We start from the raw sequence: 22,784 nt of genomic DNA, 5'->3' as shown, positions 1-22,784 counted from the left end.
GATTCTTCTCTTTTTATTTTATTCTATGTCAAGCTTTTTCTTACACTACCTTTTCTCCTTGACTCTTATTATTCTTGTCTATTGTACTGACAAAATGCATATAATGTGCACTAGGGACTGAATGAAAAGCAAATCCACATTTACAGTCAATAAATATTTTAGAATTCAAGTCTACTGACTGAATACCAGAGACTTGTGAAAGGAGTCTGGCTCTCATTACTCTTGTGGCCCTTACTGAAACAATGCTGGCTTGCTGGGACATTTTGCTAATTCTTGTTGCTGTTCTATTGCAGTGAACAAGCTTTGCTAATAGCTGGTGCATTTCAGGAGAACTCTTCAGTAACACCATGTTCACTTGAGAGAGCATGAGAATTGAGAAGGAAGCCTACACCACTGACAGGGTCACTCAACAGCGAGAATACTATCTCTCAAGGCTTGATTAGACTCATGTACTAATAAAATCAGTGCTAAGCTAAACAAATCTTTCCCATAATTGTGCCAAATTGACTGGGTGGACAATCTGCATGCCAGAATTTCCCCTCTTATTGTAGATCAGAAGGGTTGTTTTTTCAGCTGCAACAGAGCCCAGGAAAAAGCCAGGAAGGAAAACAACGAAGTTGATTTTGCATCAGATATCCCAGCAGACTTCATAACTGTTTTTTCTGCCCTCCCTTCTGCTACTTCTTAGGCCCAGTGTGCCGGAATTTGATATATTCTAGAAATGAAAGCAGCAGTCCTTATTCTGCAGATCGTTTACTTTTGAGCAGGAGCTGCAGCCCAGTTCCCAGGGCCAGCTCTGTTTCTCAGTCCCGCAGCTCACACTACCTCCAGCCCACCGGAAAGGTACCCAAGCAGAGAAGCAAGAGTTCCCTAAAGGGCACCAATTTAGGCTTCACAGAGTTGTTCCCACACTCCCTCTTTACAAAGCATCCTTTAGGGCAATGGGATCACTTTTTACAACATAAGAGAAAAAATGGTTGTGTTTCCTGCCAAGCCTTACCAAACACCAATGCTCATTGGACCTTGGAGCTCTCTGAGGCTTCAGTCCCGCCATGGGTTCTGATTTGACTTGGGAGATAACTGCCCCTTGTTGCAGAAACAGAGTGACCCTAAGGCCTTTCCAGTGTTATGGTGGAAAAAACGTAGTTTAGGTCTCCTGCAATCATTTACTAAGCTCACGAGATATTCCTATAAACAGTAAACTGATCTCTGATGGCAAATGGTTCTTCAGATAACAACATTTTGCACTTACATGGTGCTTAATCTGTAGATTTTAAAAAGGCCTTAGAAGGGTGGGGAAAAAATAACCCCATTATGCACTTGGGTAAATTGAAGCTCATAAATTACAGTCCTAAAGATTTTATAGCTGATATCAGTATCAAAATCTGAATAACATTATTAAATCCTATTGCCTTCAGAAGGAAATCACTGTAGAGTTTGACTTTATCAGGATCTTGTGTTTTCTTACGAAAACAATTATTCCTTGCTTTGCATCTTCCTCCAAATCTCACTGCAAGCAAAGACTCTCTATGCACAAATTTCCCCCTTTCAAGCAGAAAAAAGCTCAGCCACTCCAGTTGTACTGTCTGCACCCATACACTTGTCAGTAAGAAAGGCTACAGGCTGGGCAGGCTGTGCAATTATTGGGAATAAGGAGGTAAACCAGACAGGCTGAGGAAAAAGAGATATAGGCTTTCATTCTTCAGTCTACCCAAACATCTAGAGCCCACACATGTATTCTCCCTGTTAAAAAAAAAAAAAAAAAAAAAAAAGGGTCGATTGAAACAGTGCACAGTGCATGCTTAAGATGTCCTGAGCACTAGAGAGGAAACTATGAGAACTGGGGCTACAAACATGCCCCAGTACTGGGAATAGATGTGGAGTCCCCTACTGCTTTTATAAATAAAAAAAAAAAAAATTAAAAACCAATCATCATTTGAATTAAAAATATTTCTTAGGAAATCATAATTTAATTTGTGCCATACATAGCACCTAAGAGATGTGGTTCTCTGAAGTCAAGCTGTTTGAAAAAGCCTTCATTAAGGCCAGGTTAAAGGGCCACAACTCAATAAAATTCTTTATAGAGCACTTTAAATGGATTGTATCTCCTCTTTCCCCACAAGAAAATCCCACCTAGAGGAAACCATTCAGGAACAAGTTTCCTTTCTAGTACTTTATGGAAAAGCAACAATGGCAGCTAGAGATGGTTTATGAGAGGCATTCTATAAACCCAAACCAATTAGTGCAGAAAAGTAGGCAAGCAGAGTTTGTGTACATCCTAAAAATGTCCATTAGTGCACATCTGGAAAAAACAGCAGAGTGAATGGACTCAAAAGGCAAGTGACCATCCTGCTGTCATCTCAATCCTTCAAAATGCAGCAGCACATCTGTTTATTGTCTTTTAGTGCAATGCATACAAATTTCATATATTAAAAACATTGCTAAGAGTGCAAAGCCAAAAATTCCCTGTTTATCATCTTGAGAAAAAATGAGGGAGGGAGAAATGTAGATGCACTTAAGGCATTTTTACAGGGAAAACAGCAACCATGGGTGCTGATTTGAGTAAGAAAATTAATGGAGAGAAAGTCTTCAAAAGCTCAAGGGAAAACATGCAATGGATTCAGCATGGGAGAAAGAATTCAAAGAAATCTCTACCCTGAAATATCAGCATGACACTTACATTAACATATGTAAATTACTATCAAAGAGAACAAACTTTCTCAGCCAAATTCCAACAGATTACCTTTAATTATAAGAGTCAGTGCTAGTGTGAAGCAGAGCTTTTGAAATATTTAAAGCAAATCTCTGGAAATCATGAAGCTATGTAAGAATAGCCAAATTTCAGATAAATCACTTCTTGTCTTTTTGCTCCATCCTAGCAATAGCTTCTAGGAGATGATTATATTATCTTTTGTGTAAGCTTAGGCAGACCACTTCACCTTCCTCTCTGTACTCCACTCTCAGAAGAGGTTAATTAATAAAACTTAATTCTACACCTCTGTATTTCTTATGTGGAATTATTTAGGCTGCTTACATACTTAAGTTCTAGCTTACGTGTTAAGCATATGTTCCTAACTCAACTACCACTAGTTTAGTAATTTATGCTAGATATTCATCTTAAAGAAGTACCAGGAGTCCTGGGACATCATGGACTTGCCCATGGTAACACAAATATGTGATAACTTCAAACAAAAGTGAGGATTACTTGTCCAGTGTGAAGACTAGAAGTCCAAGTGAGATAGAAGCATTTTGTGGTACTTTTTACTTGTCTTTTGTGAATCAGCAGAATCTCAGGCAGACCTGGCTTGGTGATATTCCGGCTGTACACTTTGTTATCCTAAGAGTACCCAATAGTAGCCAGTGACCATGCTTGCACTTTGTGCAACCACAAATTCTTCCCCAAGCAGAGGTCAATTGAGCTGCTTAGGTGGCAGAGGGGTGGACAGATGGTTGAAAAGCTGACCTAAAGAGACACAATGCAAAGAAGCTGAGATGCTGAGATTCTGCTTTTCAACACCAGACGCAACAGGACATTCGGGAGGCGGTACTAGTGTCTGAGCTCCAAACCCTCAATGTCTTAATGATGGCACTAGATACTCTCAATGGCTGTGGACAAAACAGGACTTTTTACAACAGAAAGAAAAAAGCTCTCAGAGCAGTTTGTTACTGCAGCTCTTCCTATAGTAATGAATAACAGTCATAGGCAATGACTCCAATAAAAATAAACCATCATTGCATGCACATGTGGCTGGGCTTACTCCCACAGGAGACATTCAATACTTGCAAAGGAAAGAAATGGAAGGAAAACAAACAAAAGAAGGAGATAGAAATGAAAACCAAGAATCTTTTAAGAACAGAGGAGAAACAGAGAGGACAAGTCCAGGAAATAGGACACTGCAAATCTCAAGCTTGCTATATGTGGCTGGCTTCAGGTGTTCCTTATAAAAAGCAATATACATATAGAGCACTTATTCACAATGTCAGGAACTGGGAACCAGGATTCATGAGTTTTCTTACTAACTTTGCCACTGCTTTTTGAGCAACTATGTGAAAACAGTACATGGACATAAGACATCTGTAGCAACTTTACTGTATTAATTTTCTGTTAGGTAGGCACAGCTCCAGAGGTACCCTACTTTCCTGTACCCAGAGGCTACAATCCAGTAACAGTTCTGCTATCTCTTTTCAGTGGGGTCCATTCCTCCCCCTCTCATAAAATCAGAACAAAGACATGTGTTTTGGCTGAGCCTGTCCAGGCAGTTGCTAGCAACAGATGACCAGTCTGCAAATTGTTTCAGCTTTTGTGGTGTGCCAAACATTGGATTTCAAGTGAGAGAGGTCAGCATGAAATATGTAGTGCCATTTAGGCATGGTTTTAGCATCAGGCACTATAATGAGGAGCTCTGAGTATCCTTGGACAGAGTAAACATAACTTCAGTGGAAGAAAATAATCAAAACCTCAAATGAGTATCAAAGATAAACATAGACAACAAAACCAAAACTATCCAAGGTGATCTGTCCTGATGCGCTCCAGAGCAACAACTGTCCTGAATGCAACAGGCCAAATCTAAGGAAAATGCTGCTTTTCCTTAGCTATCCTTTCCCAGACTGCCAGCACATTCCTGAGCCCTTATACTCAGAGAGCCTTTTCTTGCCTGATGTACAGAACTTAACAACAACTTCAGTGGCAGGGAACTGCATTACCCAGGCAAACAGCAAGTTTTAATTGGAAAAGAAAATGAAATCCCACATGTGTATTCAAATGGTGTCTGAACTGCAGCAGCATAGCCAGGGAACTGCACAAAACCAGGCTGCCTCCTGGTTTACTTTGCTGAAGTCAGACTTCTGGTGAAACTTCCCCTGGGTGAAATACAGGGAGGGTATGCAGGGTAGTCAGCTCCCTTCAGCTCATGAAACACCAGATCCTACAAAATTCCTTTCCCCAGAAGCGTTTTCTGCCTCCCTGCTACAGTCCTTGTTCCCTAGTTTGTAAAATGGATTTTGTCACCTTTTCTGTTTCTGAGTGTCTCCTAATTTTTCCAGTGGAGAGTCCTCTATAGGCCAGGAAACTTCACAAGAACTTGGCCATGATGATAGCCTATGCTATAATACTTTTGAGGCTCAAAGCCCTGATAATTGTCCAATGTGAAGGCTAATTCAGGAAAAAATGCTTGTAGCTTTTACTAAGCAGGAAAGCAGCCAGCCAGCAAGAGTGTCCTGCTTACCACAATAAAACAGTGCCAAGAAAAGGGATCTGAGGATGGTGCTGTGGCTGGATAAAGTAGTTGGGCAACATAAACACAGACTCCTATGGGAATTCTCTTATGTGGCAACTTGTGGTCACTCAGATTTATAGTATAACAGTACTGAGAAGAACAGAAAATAGTTAACGTAGCTTTTCAGCACCCTGCATACTGTTCCATTTCACTCCAGTTCTGCAAATAAGAAAAAAGCTGAAGGATACAATACTTATTTATGACCCATACTGGAACACTGCTTTACCCCAGACATCCTGTGTCCCAAATTGTGGAGGACTCCTAAGGGAGTACCAGTACAATAGCATCAGAGCAGCTCTTCTGGCTGCTTCCACCCAGCCTGCCAGACATGGCTGGAAGTGATGGGACCAGCAGGGAGCACAGCTCAGAAGCCCAGGAGCTGCATGTTCAGACAGAGATGCCACTGGCTCCTCTGCCCATGCTGCTGCACAGAGCAAATCAGCTCAGTGTTAACTCAGCAGTACAACGTGAGGAATGTACATTAAGTGTGTAATTAGCACCTGCATTGCCATCATGATTTATCACTCTTATTATTCTTTGAATATCTATAATAATTTTAGCAACACTATTATCTTCCACAGATAAAAAAGTATCCGCTGTAAATTCAACTTCAATGCCTGTTTCTAATGTGTCTCAAATCTTTATTTAAAAAATAGTCATTCCTTCTTTAACTTTCTTTTGGTCTTCTAAATGATGAAAACCACCAACATTATTACTTATAAATTGAAAGAAAATTAATCCATTACAAAATAGCATCAGAAGTGGGCTCTTCCTATTCTCCACTCATAGGTTTCAAACACCAGTGAAAACAAGTGTCCTTCCTTGAGGTAAAGGCATAATCCTAAAATCCCAGACCTGGGCCAAAAAGCTTGGGATTCAACCAAGTAAATGTCCTAGATCATAGCATAAATATTTTTTAACCGCACTAGTGGCTGCAAAATGCCTTTGACATGAAACAAACAAAACCCCTTTCCTACTCTTTTTGTGTGTTCACTTTGTTCCATTCCTAAAAGCAAAGTCCCTGGAGACAAGCTAACACAACACTGCTAATTTCACATGTGAAACACAGCAATGTGATCTTATGTAAAGCCTCAGCAGAGTGTATTTTGGAGTCCACTGGGCATCACACAACAAGGACAAGAAAAAAACTCATGCTAACAGACCCATGAGCTAATTTATACAGATGCATTAGGTGTGCTTTTGGAGCACTGTCATGCTCCACTGATATTAAAAAAAAGGTGACAGAGTTAATAAAAAACTTAATTTCAATCTTTCTACAAGAGTCAGATTTTCTCTAGCAAGAACATTATTGGGAGAGAATTTACCAATTAATTGGAAACCATTGGCCTTATAAACATCTTCTGTATTGCTGAATGTACAACTGCTGAATAACAAAATTCTAGAAAAACGTTTCTCTAACAAACATGAACTGTTCTAGAAGGCTTCATTTACATTTCTACAGGACAGTGGATATGCAAGAAGCCCCATCAGTTAAAGGCAAACATTCTTGTTCCAGTGCATGGTACTGATGCACTAAAGACTGGTCAGCCCTTTAAGACCTCAAATATTGCTTTATAGCCCATCCAGTCTGAAATTTTTGATGACAACATGCCACAAACAATGATTAGTAGGTAAATAAATCTTTTTATGTTTGGAGAAGAAACAGAAGCAAACATCATGTGCAATGATCATTCTTTTCACAAAATTACTGGGAGCAGCATTTATAGCTCTTAGTTATTCTCCTGCATGGGGATTATGAATAAGAATTCAGACTTTAGGGATCCCAACTACATGTGAACTTTAGAAAAGTTTAGTTCTGTTCAAAGGACAAAAATGTAGCCATTACTAAGAACATGCAAAACTGTAGGGGAAAAAAATATCTCAACCACTTCTTTCCTGCAGTGACACCCATATGGCAACCTTTCTTTTATATATTTAATACCAATTAAGTATATCTGGTATTATCTTAGTAAAATTAGTAAGAAACTCTTGGATTTTTTTGTGCTTATTTACACTTCTCTCTTTTCAGCTTGCTCAGTTATTTCAAATGAGATGATCACTGTAAGATCACAAGCAAGAAGCAGAACAAAAATGCATGAAGAAAAGGAGAAAAAAGTAGTTTCCTCTTGTTTTTGATATGAAATGTACCACATCCAGTTATAAATACCAACACAATTTAAGAGAGGATTAGGAGATCTTTTATCTGTAGCTTGAGATGACTGTGGGTACAGAGTTTTATATTACTGTTAGATAGACAAATAATGACTGATGCTAAAAGAAACAAGCTCAGTGACATACACTGAAGAACAAACATATCACTTGGACCAGACCCATCAATGTGCTGAAATAAATGTCAGTGCTGGCTCAGACATGATAAGGTTTTACTGGCTCAGACTCCAAACCAAACCTTCTCAACCAATGTCAGCTCTGCACAAGGCCAGCTCAAGTGTTCTGAAGTCCATAACTTCCACTTCAATACCATGCAGTATGTAAACACCCTGAACTGCAGAAGATATCTGCACAGACAAATTAAATCAAATGACAGAAAAAATTAGACTGATTGTTCACTCAGGATTAGTGTAAGAACTTCTGCCAGAGATTCCAGACTCACTGGTAGGAAATGACTGATAAGAGAGACCATGAACCATCACTGTTACGCAAATGTGAAAGGGCCTTGCAAACCCAAGATAAATCTCATGAGCTCTTTCCAGTGTAGAACTTCAGTAGTGACTCACACACCACACTGCAACCTAAGTTTATCACTTTATTTGATGAGACACGGGGATTTATTGATAAATTACCTCATTGCTCCAGTATGAATACTCAAGGAAGAAGTAATTCATTAACTAAGCTGTACTTTACAATATTTCTTACTAGTGTTGGAAAAGCTGAAGCTACCCACAGCTAATCACAGTCTGTCAAACACTGAACTTCAACATTGTTTGAGGAACTTATGGCTTTCTGTTAATATGCAGCCAAAGGACATATCTCTCCCTAATCAAAGTACCTGTGAGAGCTGGATGGCTCAGGTAGCTATTTATAATGCCTTTTACCTTTTAGTCCCAAGTATCTTCCAGTGTTTCCACCATATGGGTAGAATACACTACCACCTCCTGCACAAATCCCTTTCATTCCTGATTGAGCAGATGTCCCAAAATCCCATGGTATTTTCCCAACAGTTACAACAATCAGTCCAAGGAAAGGTAATATTTTGAAAATTATCTATTTTATTACCTTCTTGATGCACTATGATGGGTAGATATGATAAAGTTGGCCAGGCAGCTCCCATTAAGTCTGCAACATTGGAGATAATCAAAACCCCCTGTGTTTTAAAGTGCAGTCCATCTCAGGCAGTGGTATGTCAAAATGGGTTTTATTTCTTAAAGTGGGCCAGTAGCCTGCATTCAGTTCCTAAGCAGTTAAGGTGGTTTTGTTCTTTTTCAGCCTGTTTTTACATGACAGCTGAAGGCACAGAATTACAGAGATCAAAGATTAAAAAGTCTACATAGAGCAAACTCCTCTAGACTGAACCTACCCAGGGTAGATACACTGATGAAACTGAGCCAAAACCCCCACATTGTTCTCTCTGCAGTAGATTTTCAGAATCACTCCCTGGCTGCCATTCTCCTGTGTTGTCAATCTAGAACAGTTCAATGACTTTAGATTCATAAAACAAGCAAAAATTCAAGTTCAGAGTACAATATCCTAGATATACAAACTCCTGACATGATTCTTCCTTAATATGTTTAGAGAATCATAAAAGTTGTAATGCCTGAAGATGAGAATCGTGTCTGATCCCTACCTTTTCACACAAGGTGCCATTAATTTTGCCCACTGAAGTCAATATATCAAAGTTTGTCTGGTTTTAAAGTTTTACCTAAGTTCTACTTTTTTAACCAGTGACAGCTCAAACTTGTTATTATGTCAGCAAATATAGTCTATCTAGCACAGACCTTGGCTGGGAAGAAAGTAGATAGAGAGGAAAGCAGAAAGAAGCTTAAATAAACATTTCCAGACCATATACAGTATTCCAGAGATGCCCCCAGTGCCTTTCCACAAGGATACAAACACTTTTCATTTGAGAACATCTTGCCTGATATATTCTAGGATAGCCCACATCCTTTTCATGGTTACATTACAATGCTGAATTAGTCTTTCTGTGATAAACTAAACCACTTCAGTATATTAGCTTCACTTGGAACTTGTCTGCTCCTTAAGTAAAACAGAAACTCATTTGTAATGCCCAATATTATTTTGCAAATTATTTATATTAGGAATCTTATATTCCACTATATTTTCATTACTTGATATTGTCCAGTTCACTCATAATGATTTTCTGATATTTTTCACTATTAAGGATGTCTTTAAGTATAGTATATTCCAAGCAGAAGTTTTCTGAATAATTAACACTTAAAGTTGAGTTAGACATTGCTTCTCTCTGTTTTCAAATTTAAAAAGAAAAAGAAAAAAAAAAAAAAAAGAAATTAAAAAAAAAGGAAAAAGGAGAATCTGGGAGAAGACAGGAGGCGAGGGGATTTGCCATGTCATTGCACGAATAAACAACTTTGTCATTGCTGCTCTTTAGGTGTGATGATATTTCAGTTATTGATGAGAGAATCTGCCCTAGGTTAATTCCTCTCTGTTTTGAGGGAAGAACTCACACAGAAGTCAAATCAAAATTAGGAAAGTGATTCTGTATAAACAGGATGGGAATTTGCATTCATTCCCTCTGTGCAAAGGGACTTAAGCTTACAAACAAAACATTCTTCAGACAATTCAGACAGGAGCCAGAAGTCCCCTCTGGTTCTTTCTCTCTCCCATTTTTATGCTGTTCTACTTAACTGTGAGTACAATGTTTGTAAAGAGTGTTGGATTAATAGCATCACAGACAGAAGTTCTCTTTTCTATTCAGAACAGATTTACTTACTCCTCCCATCCTGACCTTTAAGTGGCTCCCAATAAAGAACAGAAGGTATAGCCCAAATTTCTGAAAATTTCTATCTGATTAACATGAAGGTGCACAATTACCAATTAGACCAAGGCAAAAGGCCATTTCCTCAGTTACAGACCCGAGAAAATATGTAAAAATTAAAACAACACTATCTCCGTGACTAAGTAGGTCTCATCAAGGTAACAATTCTATTTTCTGTGGTGTGTTTGAAAGAGGGGAAAAAAGGTATTGATAATACTAGAAATGTTGCATTAACCACTACTGGAGATAAGAAGCCAGATAAGCATTTTAATAATCTAAACATTTAAGTGCTAGCTAATGTCCTTCTTGGGTACTTGCAGTTTACTACAGTTTTGATGTCGGCAAAGAGGAGAGACAGGAATGCAAGGTGACTTCTAGAGCTAAGGTGTAGAAAAATTACCCAAGGTATCAACATAAACTGGAAACAAGGAATTAGAGAAAAAGTTCTGCTATAAAGCTCCAGTCACAGTCCCAGTTTCATTAACCTTTGTTTATGAAGAAAAGTTTATGGCATGCTGAGGAGAGAGATTCAAGACTGAACTCAGTGACCACACTGAATATCAGTTCAGCAAGTGAGTTAATCTACTGAGCAAGTTGGAGCAGGAAGCAGGAGTATCTTCACTATATAATACCAAGAGATACAAAGACTTGTAAGTGCCTGAAACAAAGGCAATAAATGTTAAGCAAGATCAAACTTATTGGCACTCAGTGGTAGTGCAGAGATTCCAGAGCTCTGCTCCCAGCTGCAAAAGCTCAGTCAGTTATGATTCACTTTCCTCACTTATGAACACCTGGCAAGGGCATTGCAGAGATCAGTCTGCAAATGCTTTTCCACAGTAATTTGAAAATATAACATAATAGGAGATGGTTAACTTGTAACTGTGTAGGTTAGCAGCAACTAAGGAGCAGGCTCCTCTGAGAGTGGGCTGGTCTGTCAGTCAAAGACCTACCAGAAAGAACCCACCTCTGCCACCAGCCTCTGCAGAAAGACCTCAGTGTAACTTAATGACTGAGTTTGCTTCTCTGCCTGAGAGATGTCCCTGCTTCTCTGTTTAGGATGCCTTGAACTACAGGTGAGTGAGTTTGAAGCTTGTACAGCTGCTCCTACATTTTGTCTGACAGTAGAATAATCCTCATTAAGAAAACTTGCAGTAGTTAGGAAAGAAATAACAGAGACGAGAACAAGATGAAGTATTTCAAGGTTTCTTCTGGTCTTTTCTATTTCACCCAGAGCCTTTTTCATTTCTATTTAGATTCCTAGATAACAAATTGATTAGTGTTTTATAAGCACCTAAGTTAATGAATTCTTGTTAAAGAATGATGGAAACATTTCTCTCTAAAAGTTAACAGGAGAGGGTCATACATCCAGAATCCAGACCCATCAAATGAAGACAGGGCTCTGGTGATAGCTATATTGTATGACCACTCCCCAAAAGTTCATTAAGAAGGAGGCTTGCTGCAAAGACAGACAGGTCAGCCAAATAAGTCACCTGGTGATGTCTGAGCTCCAAACACTTGTTAATGAACCGTTGCTATTTTTCTGGCATCCTTTCATTTGGCACTTTGCTGGATTAAGTCAGTATCGTGCTATGTTGATAACCATCTGTTTATGCTACAGTTGTGCCTTGTGTCCAGTTTCATACTGTTCTCATGCTATTCAAGACTATATTGCTGCTTAGGCTTGTATATGATCTATGGATAAGCAAAAGACTTCTGTCATAAGGGTTATCAGTTGACAGCACTTTAATCAGAAAAAAAACCCCATAAGCTTATTTATGTATTTTAAAGGATGTGGTTTGTAAATTTGCATGGAAATTTAAAGCCACAACAATATTGTGTCCTGATTCAAAATATTAAATTGATAGTTCAGGCAAGGCAAAAGTCTCCTAAATAAACGGTACATCCTAGAAAAAAAAAAACATTTCTTTACATGGAAGGGTTTGCAGAATTTGAATAGAAGAATTTGAACTGCAGAATTGTGCTTCTGCAGTCTTTTCACAGCTATTTTTTCAAAAGAAACATAATGGAGAACTGTAAAAAAATTATTCTCACCTGAAAAAGTCTACTTTCCTGTAAAATTTCCTATTATTTTTTCCTTGACTCCACACCATCACTTTTATCTTAAAAAGAATTTAAAAAATATCTCCTTGTATTTTTACAGAATTTACTTTCTATATGATAAGCACATTATATAAGAAGATGGCTCAGAACAGATACACACTTTACAGCACTTCCAACAGCCATCTCCCTATGAAGTTATAGCCAAATATCTGTACATTTTGAAAGAACTGCTTTACTAATATGACAAAAAATGTAAGGTAAATAATTGCAAATCTCATAAATGTAAAACATAATCCTCACTCCCCTTTGCTCTCTTCCAGCCCTTCCCCCATCCAACAAGTACCAGGGTTACTGCACCTTAGCAATTTTGGAATGCTTATTCAGGGCTTATTCATATGATAGTAAGCAGAGCAAGATGAAACAGCTGGTCTGTAACCAAGGACACAACAGAAGTTATGTCTGGCATTAGTCTGAACGAGATAAGGGGGTTTTGTTCTGTTTTGTTTTATTGAGAATGAGTCACCACACACTTATGCATTTGAAACACTTTACCTGCACACTTTACCACTTTAGCAGGAAAATTCCTGCCCGACAGCTCACTCAGCACAGCTTGAAAGCTTCAGGCCATTTCTCAATCTTAAAACCAGTTGTTCTCCAGATATTCAGCCCCCTGATCTGGAAGACATGGATGGGGAGCAGAATGAAGCCCCTATAAGCCAAGGGGAGATGCCACCTGCTTTGCCACCTAGACACACACAGGTCTGCAGGGCCAGGTGGGATCCACCCAAGGGTCCTGAGGGAGCTGTCGGAAGAGCTCACTGAGCCACTGCCCATCAGTTACCTGCAGCCCTGGTCACCCGGGGAGGTCCCAGGTGACGGGAACCTGGCAAACGTGGCACCATCTACTGGGGCCAGAGGAGGACCTGGGAACTACAGGCCTGTCACCCTGACCTTGGTGCTGGGGAAGCCCATGGAGCAGACTATCCTGAGCACCATCACGCAACACATGCAGGACAGCCAGGGGACCAGGCCCACACAGCATGGGTTTGTGAAAGGCAGGCCCTGCTTAACCATCCTCATCTCCTTCTATGACAAACTGACCCGCTCAGTGGATGAAGGAACGTCTGTGGATGTCACTACCTAGACTTTAGTAGAGCTTTTGACACTGTTTCCCACAGCATTCTCATGGAGAAACTGGCTTCCCTTGGTGCAGATGTGTGCACTGGTTGTTAGGTGAAACACTGTCTGGGTGGCCAGGCCCAGAGAGTGGTGGTGCAAGGTGCTATGTCCAGCTGGTAACCAGCCCCCAGTAGTGCTCCCCAGGGCTCAATATTAGGGCCAGACCTATTTAATGTCTTCATCTATTGTCTGGACAAGAGGATAGTGTATTACCAGTCAATTTGCAGGCAACAGCAAGCTGGGCAGGAGTGTTGATCTACTGGAGGGTAGGAATGCTCTGCAGAGGGACCTGGGCAGGCCAGATAGACGGGCCAGTTAGATGGCATTCAGCAAGGTAAAGTGCTGGGTTCTGCACTTGCATCACAACAACCCCAGGCAATGCTACAGGCTGGGGGAAGAGTGGCTGGGGTTATTGGTTGACAACTAGCTGATCCAGGAGTGCAGGTGACCAAGAAGGCCAATGGTAACCTGGCTTGTATCAGGAACTGTGTGGCCAGCAGGACCAGGGCAGCGATCGTCCCCCTGTACTTGGCACTGGTGAGGCTACACCACAAATCCTGTGTCCTGTTCTGGGTTCCTCCATACAAGAAGGATATTGAGGTGCTGGAGGAGGTCCAGAGAAGGGCAACAAGGTTGGTGAAGGGTCTGGAGCACAAGTCTGAATGAGGAGTGTCTGAGGGAGCTGGACTTGTTCAGCCTGGAGAAAAGAAGATTCAGAGCAGACCTCATTGCTCTCTCCAACTCCCTGAAAGGAGGTTGTAGGTGGGTAGAGGTTGGTCTCTTCTCCCACGGAACATGCGACAGAACAGGAGGAAATGGCCTCAAGCTGTGCCAAGGGAGGTTTATATTGGGTATTAGGAAAAATGCCTTCACAGAAAGGGTTGTCAAGTATTGGAACAAGCTGCTCAGAGAAGTGATGGAGTTTCTGTCCCTGGAGGTATTTAAAAGACACGTAGATGTGGCACTTGGGAATATGGTTTAGTGGTGGACTTGGCAGTGCTGGGTTAATGGTTGATCTCGATGACCTTAAAGGTTCCAACCTGTATGATTCTGTGATTCTAAATGCTCTTTCTTGAGAGTACAACAGGAAAGCACTGACTTGTTAAAACACTTCTATATGCATTTTTCCTCTGAGAATTTCAAAACATGTTACAGAGATTAACACAATACTACAAGTCTCACAAATCCCTTGAAAATTATAGAATAAACCAGGCCCATAGAAGTTGCCATACCAGATCTGGGCACTGTCTCATTTAATCCAGCATCCTACCTCCAATGGACAAGCATAAAATATTAAATATAGCATGGCAATGTATTTAACCCTACCAAAGACAGCTGAGAACACATGAGAAACAGTAACCTTAAAGCCTGCTGACTGCAGTTCAGGAAAGAAGGATAATTATATACATAGGGGTAACTGAGGAGTCTGATAGTTTCTAGTGCAGCCCTGTTGGTTTTGGCCCAAACTCAAAGACTCTGCATGTTTATGTATGCATTTCAGGAAAATAAATGTCATGGTTAACTACTTAAAAGAGTGCTTAGGGAGAACCAAGTATCAGTATCCATAAAGATAATTCTCTTCATGAAGGTATTTGTGTGAAACAATTAACTTTTCCCATGTTCTCAGATGTTCTTATGCCTCTGTGCTGCTGTTGAAACTGTACAGCTCAGTCCCACCTCAGTAGTTAAAAGACTCCTGCTGTTGTCCATGCTTGTGGGTTTTGGTGACATAATGAATTTAAATGCAGACTGGAAATCTCTTTTGGTCCCTCCCCCAGTGGTGCTTCTTCTGTCCTGGAGGAAACAAAAACCAGAACCCTAGCTTCTAGAAGGAAGCAAAAGAGCAAAGTTCATCTGTTTGTTCAGAAAGCTGTTCTTCTCCTAGCAATAAAGCAAACCTAACTGATTTTCAGGCAGGCAGGACATCCCAGAAATTTCATTACTTTGCTGAACTGGCTGCTGTCTTATTAATGTTCACCAGACATAGGAAGGGTGGGGTGGAAAAAGGGATAGTTGGCTGGAAAATATCTACTGGATAAACAAAATATTTTTTTTTTTACTTAATATATAAAAAAATCCCAACCGTGTAGGAATTCCATGTTCATTTTCCTAAGGTTTTGTTACATACTTGCTCTGCCACCTGCTGCCCTGGCATTCCCCAAGGTTTCAGGAACAGGGCATATGTGGGTTTTCCCAGTAACAAATACTGCATGACTAAGAACAAGCATCTAGCAGCCCAGTGGGCTGTCCAGGAGATGCCATAGCTCTGGACAACAGCTTGCTTGAATCCTCCTGAACAATCACAGCATCACTCTGTGTTTTGAAGGATACCGCCCTTGGTCCTGTGCTTCTCAAGAGGTGCTTTTTCTCTTGATGGGTGGCATTCTGCAGCAAGGATTGGCACACTGGCTCTACTACCTTGGAAGTCAGATATAATGAGGGAAAGTCTCTCAGACTGTCACCACCGCTCCAGCTCCTCCAGGGAAAGAAAGAGAGAAAGTGGATCCAGAAAGAGAATATTCTAGAGATCAAGTGACTGATTAAAGAATGAATTTTACCTTTTGAAAAAGCAAATTGTATCCACTGTGGAGGGAAAAGGGATGTATATGTCTGGTGGAAGCAAGGTCAGGTGACATGGGAAGAATACAGAAATGCTATTGGCCATTTGGGGGAAAATTTGTGTGGTCAAAGCTCAATTGGAGATAAAGCAGGCCAGAACTGTGGCGGACAATAAAAAGAGTTTTTTCCAAATACATTAATGGCAAAAGGCAGCATAGAAATAACATCATTCCATTACAGGATGAGGATGTGTCAACCTCACAAACAAGGACGTGGACAAGGCAGAGGTGTTTAAATTCTTTGCTTCTGTCTTCAACACGGATGATGGGCCACAGGGGCCTCTAGCCCTGAGTTAGAGGACCATGACTGCAGCAGTGATCAATTCCCAGCTGACCCTGAAATTGTGTAGGATCTGCTGCTTCAGCTGAATCCCTACAAATCTATGGGGCCTGATGGGACTCATCTGAGGAGCTGGCTGATGTCATTACAAAGTCTGTCTCAATGATTTTCAGCAGTGTTGGGAATCCTGAGAGGTCCCACCTGACAGGAAGCTGGCAAACATTATCCTGATTTTCAAGAAGGCCAAGAAGGCCAAGAAGGAGGACCTCAGAAACTACAGGCCTGGCAGTCTCAATTCAGTGCCTGGTAAAATCATGGAAAAGATTATTCTGGGAAGTACTGAAAAACACCTGGAAGACAATGCAGTTGTTGATCACAGCCAGCATGGCTCCATAAGGGGAAAGTCCTGCTTGTTGAACCTGATTTCCTTCTACAACAGGGCAGCCCACCTAAAAGATCTAGGAAAACCAGAAGATGTAATCTTCATGGACTTCTGCAAAGCTATGTGCTGGGTGAGCAACTGGCTCACAGGTCAGGCACACAGAGCTGTAGTGAATGGAGTGACATCAGAGTGGGGACCTGTCACTAGAGGGGTTCTGCAGGGCTCCATCCTCAGCCCTGTGCTCTTCAATATCTTCTTTAATGACTGGGATGCAGGATTCAAAGGGATACTTAGTAAGTTTGCCAATGGCACTAAATTGTGAGGAGCTGTTGACTTGCTCAGAGGCACGGAGGCCCTGCAGAGAGACCTCGACAAATTAGAGAGATCACCAACTATATGAAGTTTCCAAGATTCTATGGAAACACAGCTCATTCCTTATACAGTATTGGTTTTGTAAGGTTACAAATGTTGAAGAGCAGGAAAAACTTGGTTTTGAAACTACTTTTCACCCAATTCTCTGGACCAACTGTGTGCTTTCAGGAATTCCCAGGGGCAAAATGTCACTTTAAAACCAAGACTACAGATAATCAAAAGTTATTGGGTGTTATTATTATTATTATTATTGGTTGGTTGGTTGTTGGTTTTTTTGTAGTTTTTTGGGTTTTTTACAGTATGAGAATTTATACATGTGATTACTGACTTGATAATTTTTGAATCTTCCTGTTAAGCTTCCTTAAAAAGTGCTGGCTTTCAAAGCACTGATATCTAATACCTCCTGGCAGAACCACTTTATGATGACTGAAATGGCATCTCAAGGACTGAGGCACCTTTATTCACAGTTAATTTCTGAAAATGGGTCTAAAGCAATTATAAAGGAGCATATGTGTGTAAAATGAGAGTAATGTGATCAACACAGTGCTGCAATAGGTAGGATAACTCCAGATGCCTTCCTCTAACTGGAAACTGCATGTCTGGCTGAAATATTTCTATGAGTTTAAGAAATGAGAATTTTTTTGGAAAAAAGACACAGATATCAGCAACAGGAAAACACCTACAGGACAGCATGGACATATTCCATTTCAGTCATGGACTTCACAGACACATCACTATTTATATCACACTTCTGTTTCAAATTACTTTGGTTTTAATAATATATACTAACATTTACTTTAGGGTTGGTTTTTTCATTGTAGCTTTAGTTCCTTTGCTTAATTAAAACAGAATGAGCACATAGTTTCACTTGTAAGCAAGGTGGTTCACCTGATAAATCCAGTTAGGAAGAGAGGAAAACTCTGTTAAGTACACCATAATTTCAAAGGCTTGAACACAACTTTTCATACATTTATGATCTATTCCTTCTCAAAAAAAAAAAAAAAATCAGGAAAAACAACATGTAATATCTGAATGTTCTTTAGGAAAGCTGTCTCCCTTTTTCCACTACCAGAGGAATGTTCTTAATCTGTTTTAGCTGACTTTGTGCATCATGAAGTAGCACAGAGCCCAGTTTTTGCCCTTTACCCTCTGCCAACTCCACTCTCATTTAACTCTGAAGTGATCCAGGAAATTTATGAACAGCTTTGTATTTTGCAGAACTTAGTATTTCTGTACAAAAGGAGAACTCATTACAGACCAGAATAAGAAGTAGTACATAAGAAAATTTCTAAGACCAGCAGCAGTAAGACTATATTTCTATGCATAGCCACTAGAAGTGAGTATAGAAGATGCCTTTTCTACCTACATTTGACACACTTAACTTTCTGCCTCGAAATCCAGAGGACTACTGCTTTGAAGTAGTCAAAGTGCCCACTACTTGAAGAAACAGGAGTGCTATCATTATAATTTTACTTCTAATAAATAATTTTCTAATAAAACTGGATGGCTTCCTCTCCTCTGGCTCTAAAGACTGCAATTTAAAAGTGAGAAACCTTGTGTTGTGACAGTAAACCCAGGAGCACCAATCTGAACGCACATGGGTAGTAATGGTATAGAAGTAAGATAGTACAAATATCACATAGCAATTTTTCTGATAGCTCTCTACTTTAACTGGCAGGAAATCAATAACATTAAGACTGAGGGTCACAGCCTTTGGAAAGAGTTACAGCAATGCAAAAACAGAACAGACAAAGCCAAAAGAGATTATAACCACAGATATCCCAAGGGACAGATGAAATCATGCATTATGATGTTTTCAAAACCAAAACAAGTCATCCCCTCAATCATACCCCAAATGTCTTGTCTCCCAGTTTTCAGTTTTTTAAATTAAGATTGCAGTAAAAGATGCTACTATGTTTCACTTAAAAGCATAAACTCTCTCAGTGAAAAAGGTGACTATTCTCCTGCTTGCAGGCATACTTCTGGGAAATTGGTAGCATACTTATTGCTCAAAATTAAGCTTGCTGGTGCAGGCAGCAAGCTTCTACTCACAAACAGCAGTCACAGAAAACAGTGCTCCCTGTCCTAACAGTCACAGCTGAAATTGGGCACAAAGAGTGGACAGCAAGACAGCAAAACAATCATAGCAGTGAAAAGACTAGGTTTCTCCTGTCCTAAAATTCCTGTGCAAGAAAGCACTTTAAGAATTACCTTTCATCTCCACAGTGTAGAATGCACTAAAGGCTCAAGAAACTTGTACATCTGTATCAACTGTGACTCAGAAAGGCCCATCCTAACACACGGAGGCACTGGAGTGCTGGTCATCCCTTAAAAACAAAGGACACTGACTGACCCCCACCCCAAATAAGTGATTGGGCTCTCGACTGCCAAGTTGTTAACACATGTAGCATAACCAGAGAGGCTGAAGGACACAGCCCATCTGACCAAGCACTGCTGGTGTAGCTTTATTTAAATTCTCTTTGCTGTTCTCACCTGTCTTGTTGGCAAGTCATGGTACTGTAGTATGAGCCTGGTGTTGACGCTGTGACTCCACGTGTTGCCAAGGGCTGCTGTCACATAACCAGAATCCCTCTTCTCACTCACAGAAGATCCTGAATATAAATACGATAAAAACTGCATCAGAACTGTGGCACAGAAAAGAGTTCAGCATTGAAACTTCATCAGACATCTCAGATTATTCCCTAAGCTAGGTAATTACAAATAGCACTTAAGAGTGCACTGTTGCATTAATTTCCTACCTTTCTGACATTTTTATACAACTGTAGTGTGAGTTCTCCATCTCACCCTCTGATATCAACAATAAATGCCAAGAATTAAGGAGATGTTGCTGATGTAACTGTACCCCTGTTTAGAGCTGACAGCCATCATTCCACACCACCAAGAAGCAATTCACGCACCCCTGCTTGTGGGCTCCTCACTACAAAAGGCCCAGATGTTCCAGAAGTAGCTAATGTTGGCATAAAACAGCCACAAAATTCACACCCAAACTTCCCTCAAATCATGTATCTGCTATTATGTAACAGAAGGAGTAACATATTGCTTTTGCAATCCTGAGCCAGGCATTTAAATGGTTAAATGTCTGGAACCTGCGGCTATTATGCTATGGAGATATCACTCCTCAGCAATTCCTAATTCTCCATTCCTTCAGACCTAAAACCTGTCCCGAAGTGAACAGAAATGTGTAAGGTTTGTGGCAGGACAAGCTAATTGCTGTAATTTATTTTATTTTATTAAACAGGAGAAAGCACACTGTACCATAATGTGTCAGCCTCTATCTGAAGAGGGCAAATCCTCTTCTGTGAAGTCATTAAAATTTATGGCTTTGGTGCAAAGCAGTTAGTAAACCTGGAGCAAATGTACAGCAAAGACTTTTTGCAAGGTGAAAGGGAATGCCTCACTGGAAAGGTTCCCATTTTATAAGGGATCCTCCTGCAAACTGATGCATTAGGCAGATACAGAGGTTCAACAAGAAGTGAAGCAAACAGGAGGAAACAGTGCCAGCTTTGCAAAGAAGTTCAAGGGCAGTGACAACATGTGCTGCATTCCTTCTTCTTGCTCTAAACACAAAAAGATAGTAAATGTCTCAGAGGAAGGAAAGAGGATATGTTAAGAAAACAGATTTATGTTGAAACATGGCCTTAAAAAAACCTTGGACTTATCTTTTCTGTTATTTCAACCACTACTTAGACATTAATGAACTGGACAAAGGAAATGAATAAATAACACTGTTCAGAGACAGTGATTTTTTTTTCCAGCATGCATTGCCTTGTGCTTCCAAACCCTGATGTTCTCATGCTTAGAGATGGGAGTATCACACCAACATTGTCCCAGTAAGAAAACAGGCTTGTAAGACTGTGGTCTCTGCTCAGAGGTCCCCAAATTCTCCAACCTGAACCTCTGCAGAGTGGTATGGAGTGCTTACCCACACTGTGGGGTAGATGCTTCTACAGCACCTGCAATGTGCAGTCAGCTGATGGGCAGCAGTTCCAGTGTCTCCAGTGTGCTTAAAGCCATTTCTTACTCCAGTCACTGCTGGCATCATGGTTTCTGTTCAGTACACGGGTGATACAGGGAGTGCAGGGATTAGGGAAAGTAAGAAAATAGAGCTGACATACATACGAGAGAAAGGTGACATCTTAGTATATGTATGCAGTAAGGGAGTGGGTGTCCAGAAGCACAGAGATGGGATCCTAGCATGGCGAGGTGAAGGTGAATGTTAGAAGGCTGGGAGAAGATGTCTGAACAACTCCCTGCTTTCTGTATCAGGTCCAGCTCTAGTAAAATGCGTGATTTCGATTGCTGTAAACACTCCCTTCTTCCTCACACAAAAAAAAATAGCATGAAATTAATCTCCAAAGCAGACAAGCCAAGGGCTGTATGAGATACCTGTTCCACTGTCTCCTGTGAAAATGAACTTTTCAGAGCACTGGCAGAGACACGAGCAAACACTGTATCTGTTCTGGACTGCAGACACAGAGGAACTGGCTGCTTCACTCTCACTGAACAGCTGTCACAAGTGAAAATAAAGCTGCTTGTGGTCTGAGTCAAATGCAAAGTAAATGTCTCTCCACAATCAGGGGAAAAACAAAGAAGAACGGGTGATTCTTCAACTGTGGCCTGCAGTGCTGCTTCCAAGCAGAAGAGGCTTGTACTGGGCTCCAATGCCCAGGAAGGAACTGTCACTACAACTGGGCCACAACACTTGGCCCTACTTACACATGAGAGCTAGATTCATTTTGTTTCTGCCTATCAATGCAATCAAAACAAACTTTCTATAAGTAACTTCCCTGTCACTGAGAGAACAGCAGGATTAAATCTATTCAGCTCAACAGTGCTTCTGGGATTATTCTATTATGCCCAACCAGAGCACTGCAAATACAGACCTGGTCTCGAAGACCTTCATGTCCTCTGCATATAAGGTGGTATACTTTAGACACTAAATCCCCATGTAACCAAGTCTCAGTTGTTGCAAGCATGTTGGAAGGTGATTTTTTCACAAAGACACTTCAGTTCCATTAGTTTCTTACCCTAGGAAAATTTGGATAACTGGACCAGTATCTTGAATCAAACGAAACAAACATCCTAAAACAGTCTTTTTTAATGCAAGAAATCTGTGCAGGCAGAATGTGACTACAGTCTTGATTAAAAAAAAGCAATAACCATGTTCCTTGTTGCTATAACTGCACAGAACAATTAGTTCCACCTCGTCCACATTCTCACATACTGATTTTTTTTCTTCCCAGATGGATATATCATTGCCTGGCAGGTTCATCCCCAACACCGGGCCCTTTGCAATCTTTATCAATTGGTAATTTGAAAATATTTTCTCATCAAATGTTAAAAATGGATTGATGAACTAAATGACAGTGAAATAACAAAATAGTGAAGCAACAAGTCCTCAAAGTCTTTCAAATCTTAACATCAAACCATCTTGATAAAAGCCTGGCCTATCAAAAAGAAGGAAAAAATCTCTCTGAAAGTACAAAGAAAATATTTATAAAGAATTAAGCTACTGAGCTCAACAAAAACAGCACACCATGCAATAAGAATGAAAGTACTTTGCCTCTCACTCAGGCTGTGCAGCTTTCTGGTTCACTGGCAGAGCTCAAAGACCACTACTTTT

General features: G+C 40.4%; 1 protein-coding gene across 11 annotated transcripts in view; it reads right to left on the bottom strand.

Annotated features, from left to right (window-relative positions):
* The window catches only part of RAD51B (RAD51 paralog B), a 379,084-nt gene that overhangs the window by 149,708 nt on the left and 206,592 nt on the right, over positions 1-22,784 (bottom strand). For 10 of the 11 annotated variants that reach the window (XR_008431377.1, XR_008431371.1, XR_008431372.1 and 7 more), the window contains exon 9: positions 19,634-19,752. Coding sequence is in view for 3 of the 11 variants with exons in the window: in XM_053945062.1 (XP_053801037.1) it covers positions 19,634-19,752 (119 nt within the window). In the remaining 8 variants the exon portion in view is untranslated. Of the gene's footprint in view, positions 1-19,633; positions 19,753-22,784 lie in introns of those variants that run through there. The other variant, XM_053945066.1, reaches the window with a different exon arrangement.

This window comes from Vidua chalybeata, chromosome 6 (genome assembly GCF_026979565.1).
Source record: "Vidua chalybeata isolate OUT-0048 chromosome 6, bVidCha1 merged haplotype, whole genome shotgun sequence".
Classification (NCBI taxonomy): domain Eukaryota; kingdom Metazoa; phylum Chordata; class Aves; order Passeriformes; family Viduidae; genus Vidua; species Vidua chalybeata.
Note: the sequence above shows the minus strand (reverse complement) of the source record. Positions and strands in the feature narration are given on the sequence as shown.